General features: G+C 59.9%; 1 protein-coding gene across 5 annotated transcripts; it reads right to left on the reverse strand.

The window, feature by feature from the left end:
* Position 1: 1 nt before the first annotated feature.
* On the reverse strand, positions 2-8,830 carry LOC128770930 (transcriptional enhancer factor TEF-1-like). Of its 5 annotated transcripts, XM_053885943.1 has the most exons (12): positions 8,544-8,830; positions 3,929-4,149; positions 3,212-3,276; positions 3,005-3,067; positions 2,336-2,467; positions 2,204-2,253; positions 2,089-2,135; positions 1,884-2,011; positions 1,649-1,822; positions 1,434-1,574; positions 1,211-1,363; positions 2-1,153 (listed from the first exon to the last, which is right to left on the reverse strand). In XM_053885943.1, exons 2-12 carry the CDS (start codon positions 4,131-4,133, stop codon positions 1,040-1,042), a joined length of 1,272 nt encoding a protein of 423 aa, XP_053741918.1. In that variant the 5' UTR covers positions 4,134-4,149; positions 8,544-8,830; the 3' UTR covers positions 2-1,039. The 5 variants fall into 5 exon arrangements, with proteins under 5 accessions (XP_053741918.1, XP_053741917.1, XP_053741916.1 ...); XM_053885942.1 differs by having other exon boundaries at positions 2-1,363; XM_053885941.1 differs by having other exon boundaries at positions 3,005-3,276.
* Between the last annotated feature and the right edge of the window lie 1,894 nt (positions 8,831-10,724).

Consider the following 10,724-nt stretch of genomic DNA (forward strand, 5'->3'; position numbering starts at 1 on the left):
ATCCGGAACCGAGTTCCAAGCGGGAAGAACCCAGGCGGCTCTGGCTCCGATCATTGGCGGCCGCCTCTTCTGGGGGTGGAGCTGCGGCTGCTTCTCCTTCAGCTCCTGACCACTGCCGAGGTCAGCGCCCTCTGGTGACGCCGCTGACAGTGGCAGTGAGTGAAGGAGAAGGTCCTCGGCCCTGTTTCCTCCCCTGTGGCGTCATTTCCGGCCCCAGTCCTCAGGACCAGGGGCCCCTCAGCAGGACGAGCCTCCTGATGCCTCCCGCCCCGGGGTGTGGAGCGCCATGGCGCCCTCTGGTGTTCACACACGGGAAGTACGCAGTCCACGCGACACGTGACGTCACCATAACTGCGTTGCGCTCGTAACACAAACACACCCAGTCGGAAGGAGGTGAAGACACGTGACGTGCGTGCGCATCCGGTGTGCTGAGCAGAAGCGTGACGTCATCAGAGAGCAGACTCCTGCAGACACGTGACTGGGCCTTCCTGGAGCGAGTGCGCCACCTACTGGTGATCGACCCGCGCGCGCGTGACGTCAGACATTTATTGAGTACAAAGTCTACAAAGCTAGAAAAGATGGAGCTCGCGCCTCTTCTGGCTCTTGAATCGAGTCAAACATGTGTCATCAACTTCGCCAGAGGAGTCAAGGCCACGTGTGTGTGAGTCAGAGCGGCCCACAACACGGACGACGTGAGTCACAGCGCGGGTGACTGAGACTCCTTCAGTTGGTGTCAAACCTCTCTCAAGTCTCAAACCTGAAGCTGCAGAAGATTCGGAAACAGAGCCAGGAGGCATCCGCCGAGCACCCGGCGCCCCCTGCTGGCCGCCTTCCGGCACCCTCTGGTCTTGACTTGACCGATGGGCGCGTTCGGCGGGGTCACAGCAGGACTGCAGACTCCACACAGCGGGTCGGGAGGAGAGGCGGCCACGCGCTGGTCCTGCCGCGGTCGCGCTTGTGGGTGGGTGGGTCCGAGACCAGGCCGGCTCAGGGGCGGCGTCCTCGCAGCACGGGACGCGCCCGGTGTTGGGGCCCCGGGCTACTCCTTGACCAGCCTGTAGATGTGGTGCTGGGCTCCGTGCTCACTGTTGGACACCTCGAAGACACAGGCCATGCAGAGCAGCGTCTCCTGCGTCTCCCTGTCGCTCACCACCTGCACACAGCACCGCGTCACGTGACCTGGCTGGCACGCCGGCCCCCCGCCCCTCACCAGCAGGATGGTGAAGTTCTCCAGGACGCTGTTCATCATGTACTTCTCGGGCAGGTGCTTGAGCTTGTGGATGAAGTTGACCATGTACTCGCACATGGGTGAGCGGCTGATCCTGTAGACGAAGCGGCCGCTCTCGGGCCGAGCGTACTCCGTCTGCGGGGAGAGAGCGCCGCCGTCAGTGGGCCCGGCGGCCCCGGCCCCTCCCTCCCTCCCCCGCGCTCACCTCCACCTTCTCCACCACCTGCTTGCCGAAGGAGCAGACCTTGGTGGAGCAGGTGATGGTCATGTTCTCCGAGCTCTCGTACTGGCTGCTGACGCCGTAGAAGGCGGCGGGGTCCTCGCCGGCGCCGTAGTTGAGGTCCGCCTGCAGGACGGCGCCAGTTTAGCTCGCGTGCCCCTGCTGCCCCGCCACCGCCACCACACCCGGGAGGCCCTCACCCAGAACTTGATCAGGTAGAAGGCGTCCTGCGGGCCTTTGGCGAACAGCTCCTTCAGGCCGCCCTTCTTCTCGGGGAACTTGTCGTAGATCTGCCGCACGTCCACGCACTCCAGCGGCGGGTCGCCGTAGCCGGCGGCGCTCTGGCTGACGTGCACGAACAGGTGCTTGTGGTACTGCGGGCAGAGGGGCGCGGTCAGCTCGCCTCGGCCGCCGGCGCCAGGGTGGGGGACTCACCGCCTCCTGCTCCCGCTGCGTCTCCAGGAAGGAGGAGAAGTCCAGCAGGCGCAGCTTGGTGGTGCCGATGGACCTGCCGCGCCAGGCCGGCTCCCGGAGGCCCAGAGCCGCCGCCGGACGCTCGTAGCCTGGACACACACGCACGCGTGCGGGGGGGGGGCAGTGAGCGGGGGGGGGGCGTGACGGGGGCGTGACGGCGGCTCACCTGACAGCGTGGCGGCGCCCGGCGTCTGGAGCGAGAAGGGCTTGATGCTGGGACGGAGAGAGAGAGAGCAGCGTTAGACAGCAGCAGGGGGCGCGTCTGAGCTCTCAGCACTCACTCTTCAGTGTTGGAGCCGGACTGCTCTCCTGGGATCATGCCCTGCCACAGCTGCACACAGCAGAGCATGAGTCAGCACTCTCACCTGGCCTGCTGGGTGCCTGTGTGCCTGCGTGCGTGCCTGCGCGCGCACCTGAGTGTTGCCGGGGAAACTGGCGCGCACGATCCCCGGCAGCAGCTTGCTGTGCAGGGCGGAGGCCGGGACCATCTGAGCCGAGGACATGGAGGAGATGCTCTGCAGATTCTTCTCCTTGGTGCTGTGCTCCTGAGCAGGAGACACCTGTGAGGCCCGCGCCCTCGTGGCTCCACGCTATCTGCTCGCCGTGTCAGCGTGTCACCGCGTCATCGTGTCACTGTGTCACCAAGTCATCGTGTCATCATGTCACTGTGTCACCAAGTCACTGTGTCACCAAGTCATCAAGTCATTGTGTCATCATGTCACTGTGTCACCAAGTCATCAAGTCATTGTGTCATCATGTCACTGTGTCACCAAGTCATTGTGTCATCGTGCCACTGTGTCACCAAGTCATCAAGTCATTGTGTCATCATGTCACTGTGTCACCAAGTCATTGTGTCATCGTGCCACTGTGTCACCAAGTCATTGTGTCATCGTGTCACTGTGTCACCAAGTCATCGTGTCACCAAGTCATCGTGTCATCGTGCCACTGTGTCACCAAGTCATCGTGTCGAGCGACCTGGCAGTCATGGCGACCAGAGCATCAGAGGCTGTGGTCACGTTGTGGAACTATCATGGGATGCAGCCGCCTCAGGTGGACCAGACCACGCCCTCGGCGCCCCCTACCTTCAGCTTGGACTGGAACTCCCGAGACTTCCTCCTGGCTAAGACCTGGATGTGACTGGACACCTGCAGCGGAGCAGAGCAGCGACGGTCAGTTGCCATGGCGATGAGAGGCCAGCGGCTGCCCCTGACAACCGTGGTGTGGAGCCCCGCCCCCTCAGCAGGGGTCACTTCCTGCCGAGTGTCTGTGTGTGTGTGTGTGAGACCGACCTGTTTCCTCGTCCGTGTCTTTCCTGTCCGGAGCTTGATGTACCTGGCGATGAGCTCATTACGACCTGCGTGCACACACACACACACACGTGCGCGCGGGTGAGAAGCCTGCTGTTAGATAACATTGTCCGGCTCCAGCTGGCCCCTGTCATCCGGGGCCGGCGCCGTGAAAGGCTGCATTGTTGCTCGCCGTGCGTGTGTGCGTGCGTGCGTGCGTGCGTGCGCGCGCTCCTGATGCAGATGCACTTGTGGGGTCCTGTGGCCGGAGCCCACAGGGTCAGAGCGAGACAGACGGGCGTGCGTGTGTGAGAGAGAGAGAGAGCTTCTCTGCTCCGCCCACTGCTGGTCACTGGCTCCGCCCACATCTTCAGCCTGCTGTCCGGGGCAGGGGGTGGTCCTCACGGTCGCAGGCCTCCCAGCATCTGCTCCAGCGAGGGTCCAGACCAGCACCCCCCCCATCTGACTCCAGAGGAGCAGCTGCTCTTTCTAGGGTGAATTATGAAGGCCCAGGTCACATGGTCCTTAACCCCCCCAGTCATGACCAAGTCACCAGCTCGAGTCCATGAGACGGGCCAGACTGCACGAGTCTCAGCACGATTAGAGTCCCCGAGGGTCAGATGAGATGACCTGACTGCCACCTGGTGGCCGGCGGGAGACCTGATGAAGGAGTGAAGCACAGCGACTTGTGGTGCGACTCGGCGTCTGGAGGTGGCTCACCGTACATCTTCCCTTCGTCCGACAGGATGATCTTCCTCCGGCCGCAGGGCGGGTAGATGGCCAGGGCCTCCTGGAAGCTCTGCTCGATGTCGGGGCTCCACACCCCCTCGGGGTCCCCGTCCATGGTCTTGTCTCCGCCCGAGTCACTGAGCCGGTCCATGTCGTCGCCCGGACTCTCGCTGCCGCTCCAGCTGCCGCGCTCCATCCTGCGCTGGCGTCTGCTGCGAGGAGAAACTGGGTCAAGGTCCAGAAGCCCCCGGCTCTGAAGAGGCCTCCCGCCCGGGCAGGACGCACCACCGGGGCCCGGGGCCTCGGCAGGCGCTGCCAGCAGCTGGACAGCAGTTTGGCATGGGACACACACTCGCACACACAGCGCCAGCTCTGCAGGCAAACACATGTCATCTTGTCTTCTGTTGTTCACACCTCTCAGGCTCTGACTCCTGCCACTGCACGTGTGTGTGTGTGTGTGTGTGTGTGTGTGTCCGCCTGGCGCAGCACCCTGGACTGTTTGCTCCCCCCCCCTCCAACACTTGAGTCCTCCTCGCTCAGGGAGAAAGAGAAAACATCATCTGGCTCTGACTCACTCCAGTGTGCAACCAAGGAGTGAGCTGGTCCTGGTTCTCCCTCACTGCGCTTTCAGATCAAACAAGCCCTCACTCATCCACTCACAGTGGTGCGGACCACGTGCTTGTGTGAGCAGGAAACACACTTGAGTTTCCAGTCCTCGTCTAGAAAGCACAAGGTGAAGCTCTGACCTAGCTTCCTCCCGTCCCACCGGGGGGCGCTGCTGCCACTGCTCCAGAGAAGAAGACCTGCAGCCGCAGCGTCAACAGGGAGGCCGTCGACAGTCTCCGCCCGCTCATTTCCCCCAATATGATCGGAATCCACCGAGTCTGGACCCTTTTGCAGCCGTAGCTGGGCTGCCATGTTTGTTTGTGGCGGCGAGGCGCCACACAAGGAGCGCTGTGATTGGTGGGACGCTGGAGGCAGGAGGAAACGCTTCCACACTGACTCGTAGCTTTTGAGTCAGAGGAGAGTTTTGGCCTGACGCTCCCGCCCCCCGCCGGTGCCCCGACAGGGCCACTGAAGGGTTCCTGTTTCGCCCCTCTGAGCGCCACGTGGGGGCAGCAGTGAGCATCGACGTGACAGCTGCACCAACTAAGCAGAAGAAGACTGAGGAGCCAGAACCCTTCAGCAGCTTTGAAAACGTCCTGCCGACGGCTTCATTGACTGATACCTTTATTCTGACAATAAAACGTACCATTTTCACATTGTTTTATGGAATGGATTTTATTCCAGATGTTACTCGTGAGGTACAATTTGATCAAGTTCCTCAACAGTTTTGATCTCAGTGAAGGTGGACGACCCTGACCCTTCTGCTGCCGGCTGGACCTTTCCATGGTCACAGGAGAAAAATGACATGGCAAATACTTCAGTAAATGACGTTGGAAACACAGGAACAACTGAATGAATAAATCAACAGATGCAGAAATAGAAACATGTATAAATGAAGATCCAAATTCTATGCTTATTCATACGTTTATTTCAGAATTTACTCTTGTCTTTTAACATTTATTTGTTTCTACATTCGCGTGTGTGTGTCTGTGTGTGTATCTGTATCTGTGTGAGTCTGTGTGTGTGTGGTGTGTGTCTGTGTCTGTGTGTGTGGTGTGAGTCTGTGTGTCTGTGTGTGTGGTGTGAGTCTGTGTGTGTGTGGTGTGTGTCTGTGTCTGTGTGTGTGGTGTGAGTCTGTGTGTCTGTGTGTCTGGGTGTGAGTCTGTGTGTGTCTGTGTGTGTGTCTCTGTGTGTCTGTGTGTGTGTCTCTGTGTGTCTGTGTGTGTGTGTGTCTGTGTGTGTGGTGTGAGTCTGTGTGTGTGTGGTGTGTGTCTGTGTGTGAGTCTGTGTGTGTGTGTGGTGTGTGTCTGTGTGTGTGGTGTGAGTCTGTGTGTGTGTGGTGTGTGTCTGTGTGTGTGTCTGTGTGTGTGTCTCTGTGTGTCTGTGTGTGTGGTGTGTGTCTGTGTGTGTGTCTCTGTGTGTGTGTGTGTGTGGTGTGTGTCTGTGTGTGTGTCTGTGTCTGTGTGTGTGTGTCTGTGAGTGTGTGTGTGTGTCTCTGTGTGTGTGTCTCTGTGAGTGTGTGTGAGTCTGTGTCTGTGTCTCTGTGTGTCTCTGTGTGTGTGTGTGTGGTGTGTCTCTGTGTGTCTCTGTGTGTGTGTGTGTGGTGTGTGTGTCTGTCTGTGTGTGTCTGTGTGTGTGTCTCTGTGTGTGTGTGTCTGTGTGTGTGTGTCTGTGTGTGTGTGTCTGTGTCTGTGTGTGTGGTGTGTGTCTGTGTGTGTGTCTCTGTGTGTCTCTGTGTGTGTGTGTGTGGTGTGTGTCTGTGTGTGTGTCTGTGTCTGTGTGTGTGTGTCTGTGAGTGTGTGTGTGTGTCTCTGTGTGTGTGTCTCTGTGAGTGTGTGTGAGTCTGTGTCTGTGTCTCTGTGTGTGTGTGTGTGGTGTGTGTGTGTCTGTCTGTGTGTGTCTGTCTGTGTGTGTGTGTCTGTGTGTGTGGTGTGTGTCTGTGTGTGTGTCTCTGTGTGTCTCTGTGTGTGTGTGTGTGTGGTGTGTGTCTGTGTGTGTGTCTGTGTCTGTGTGTGTGTGTCTGTGAGTGTGTGTGTGTGTCTCTGTGTGTGTGTCTCTGTGAGTGTGTGTGAGTCTGTGTCTGTGTCTCTGTGTGTGTGTGTGTGGTGTGTGTGTCTCTGTCTGTGTGTCTCTATGTGTGGTGTGTGTGTCTCTGTGTGTCTGTGTGTATCTGCGCCTCCCTGCACCACTTCATTCACATATTCACTCTTCCTCCTCCAACGAAGCCGGGAATAAAAAAAATGAATAAACGGCAAAATACCAGCATCAATGAGGAAATAAAGGTGTGAATAAGCACAGAATCTGGCTATTTATCGGTTGATATTGGTATTTGTGCGTCTGTTTTGTAACTCACTGGCTTGCTGCCGCCTCCACTCACAGACGGGAGGCCTCACTCTGCCCTGCGTCTGTCACTCAGAGGGACGAACAGAGTGAGGCCTCCTGTCTGTGAAGCGCCCCCTGCTGGTCGGTGGGTCACCTGACTTTCCATCTTTAAAGAGCGAGGACTCGCCGTGTGGAGTCACTTTCCTCTCACTGCTCCGGAAGCAGGGTCCGAGGCTCAGTTTGTGTTGGGACCTGGACTGGAGGTCCCCTCTACTGTGGGACTAGCGTTAGCGGTTAGCATGTGCCACACCTAGCCTGTTGCTAAAGCTGCGGGAAGTTTGAGTCCTGGCAGATGGAAGGAGACCAGACGCTCGCCTGCCCCCCCGACCCTGACCCACCCGGGAGGAGTCCCATTGTTCCCCTCTCCTCTAAACAAAACCTTTCAAACCCCCCCCCCCCTCCAGCATTGTTGCTCCACTGACCACTGCACTGGCCTCCTCTCCTCTGGTTCTGCTGGCCCCGGGGCCCGACCCGCTCATGGCTCCACCTGCGCGCGGCTCACTCGCTGCTTCAGTTAGCACCAGAAAACATGGCGGGTCCAGAAACGCGCGGCACGGTTGGCGCGGGCGGCGAAGCAGGAGAGAGTGGGACCAAACCGGAGTGTCTCAGCCCAGGCACCTGTTGAGCCGCTGGTCCACCTCCCCTCACCACACACACACACACACACACAGAGAGAGAGGCCAGATGGTGCGGAGACGCCTGTTGCTGCAACAATAGCAGAGCTGCACAGCAAACACACTCTCACAAATGGTGGAGAGTCGGTGTGTGGCTGAGGCCCTGAGCAAACGCCGGCTCGCCATTCGCCACCTCCCTCTCTCACACACACAGGTGCACACACACTCCGAACAGATGTCACTGCACTGGAGGGGGGTCAGTGCAGCGACAGAGCTTTGAACAGGCTGACACGCACACAGCTCTGTCCTTGTGGGGACCCCTTTCCCCAGCCTGTCCTGGAGGCCAGTTCGCCTTGTGAGGAGCGGCCCAGATGTCTGAGGACTGGCTCCTCACAGGTGAGCTGGTCACATGACCCGGGCCGGCCCCAGGGCGCCCAGCAGGTCGGCCCCTGGACGCCGCTCTGTTTGCCATCTCGGCCCCGTGCTGAAGAGCGTGAGGGTGAAGGGGTGAACCACACCAGCAGCTGAATCCCAAGTCATTGGTGAGAGTGTGTGCTCCTGCCTTGTATTTCCCCCGGTCCCCACAAGCTTACGCGTCAAACTTCTCCACTGGGTTCGGAGTCCTGCTTCAGGGGCAGAGGCTGGGAGAGGGTGATGAGGTCCCCACAAGGCCAGAGGTGTGTGTGTGTGTGTGTGTGTGTCGGGCCCTGCTCCTGTGACCGGGCCTGAGCGGAAAGAGCGAAAACGCGGCGAAGCAACAAGTCCCCGACTGACTCGCAGCTTAGTGAAGCTCCCTCTCTCTCTCGCACACACACGCACACCGGCATCATCGTCACCGATTCGCAGCTCAACTCCGGCGGTGTTCCGCGTTCCGTCCGTTATCGCGGTACCAGAAGTGCCAAACCGCTGGGTCGTCGGCGGACCGGACGGAGCCGGGACCGGATCCCAACCCCGCAGGTTCGGAAGTGAATTGGAGCTGGAGCGAGAGCGGACTCGGAACTTACCTCGGCTCTCGCGCGTCTCTCCGGGTTTAATCCCACACTTCTCCGCGGTTCCGGAGGGGCGGGTCTTCCGAGCCGGTGCTGGTTCCGCTCTGGGCTCCGGGACTCTCCGAGTGCGTAAAAGGCGCCGCGTCTCTCCAAGGATGCGAAATATGCGCGGAATGGGAGCAGGAATGAGATGAACGCGGGGGAAGGAGGTGAGCGGGGCGGGGTGAGGGAGCTGGCGTCACCCTGCCAGGAGGGGGGAGAGGGGGAGGGGGGGAAGGGGCCGGACCGTGCGGCTGCCACAACAAAAGAGAGAGCAGCTGGGACTGCACATCCCATAATAGGACGCCACCCCGCCGAAGTTCAGCAGCAAGCAAGTTTGTTTCTCACCTGCTTCCGTTTCCAGGGTGGAGATCTGCGGCTCATCTGGCTGTGGAGGACTTGCTCTTGTGGTGAGGTGAAGCATCACCGACGCCATCTTCATCCTCCTCGTCAGTTCCCAGTGGCTGCTGCACTGGGGCCGACTGGGTTCTGATGCCTCGGACACTCGGATTTCCTCCTCTCCACAGTGAAACAGCAGCGGCCATGCTTCCCCCCCCCCCCCCCTCGGGCCTCATAAAGGACTTGTTGTTTACCGCTCAGCACCGGCGGCTCAGGTTTCAGCCCCTGGGCACCGCTGGACCCCCTCCCCCCGGAGGGAGGGGCCGCCACCTAACACAAACACAGATATGCCAGGGGTCAGCGCCGGGGTCCTGCTGTGACCCCCACAACACACACGCACACAGACAGGACACACACTCGCAGTCCACCAACACACACACCTCTGCATCACTGCCCTCGTGGGGACCTGGACCAGACTGGAACCCAGTCACTTTGATCCTTGAATGGAGGCTCAACCTTGTGGGGACCGGCCAAATGTTCCCACAAGCACAGTTCCCTGGTTCACATTCTGCCGGGGGTCATGATCTTCTGGCGTGCTGCTTGAGACATGGGCGGGGCAGGAGACGGCGAGGGAAGGCTGCAGGTGAGGCGCGTCCCTGACTCGCTCCTCCGTCAGCTTCCTTCCTTCCGCCGTAAACACATGTGGCGCGGCGCCGCAGCGGCGGAGGCGGCGGCCTTGGCGAGGCCAGAGCGTAATGAACAGCGAGGACTCTTCAAGGAGCTGAACCGAGCTTTCCTCGGCTGGAATCTCCTTCAGGGAGCCGCTGAGGCGGCGGCGACACGCCGGAGCCTTGAGCCTGGGGACCCTCGCCGGCGCTGCCCTTTCATTCTCTCCTTTAGATCTCCACTCATTCAGGGGCTCCATCCTTGAGCTGCCGCCCGCCTCCACCACTTTTCTTTCACCAACATGTCGATATGTCTTTCAGCGCGCGCAGCCTCTCATCAGATGCTTTTCCCATCGCTGGGATCCACTGACAAAAGCAGAAGAGTGAGTGAGTGAGATGAAGCTGCTGAAGGAGCAGAAGCAGGAGCCTCCTGTTGATCACAGACTCGCTCTCCAGGTCTCAGTCTCCGGGTCTCAGTCTCTGGGTCTCAGCCTCCGGGTCTCAGTCTCCGGGTCTCAGCCTCCGGGTCTCAGTCTCCGGGTCTCAGTCTCTGGGTCTCAGTCTCCACTGGTCAGTTTGACTCCTCTGTTGTACTGGACCAGTCCCACAACCGGAGACAGAGACCCGGAGAGCGAGACGCAGACCTGGTGACGGACAGAGACCAGCACAACTGGTCGCGTCTGATTTAGTTTGAGGACTAGAGCTCTGATTTACGAGGCCCCTGAATGCAGCAGGACACTGGAGGCGGCCTCTAGCTGAAGCTAGCTTGTTGGTATGTGTCGTTCCACGACAGGCGCCCTTAAACCGGTCTCTGACCCGTGTGGGCGAGTAGATACAAGCCACCTGTCCATCCGGCGACTGGGTCCAGCAGGTTGCTCCAGCAGCTCCTCACTCTCCTGGACTGACACCTTGGGTTTCACTTGAAGCACGTGTTCTTCCCTCTGAAGCCGCAGGCAGCGCGTCATGTGACGGCCACGGGGTGGCGCTCCTGCCTCAACTCAACTGCTACCGCCAGGGCCCTCCAGTGCAGGGCACAGGTCTGCGCCTTCCTTCTCACCAGAGTCCAGATGCCGAGAGTCGGCGTCGGCGTTAGCTCCAGTCCGAGTGCTCACCTGCTCCTGGGCCCCAGGGTCAGCCCTGGTCAGTGCTGACC

This window comes from Synchiropus splendidus, chromosome 14, assembly GCF_027744825.2.
Source record: "Synchiropus splendidus isolate RoL2022-P1 chromosome 14, RoL_Sspl_1.0, whole genome shotgun sequence".
NCBI classification, from domain to species: domain Eukaryota; kingdom Metazoa; phylum Chordata; class Actinopteri; order Syngnathiformes; family Callionymidae; genus Synchiropus; species Synchiropus splendidus.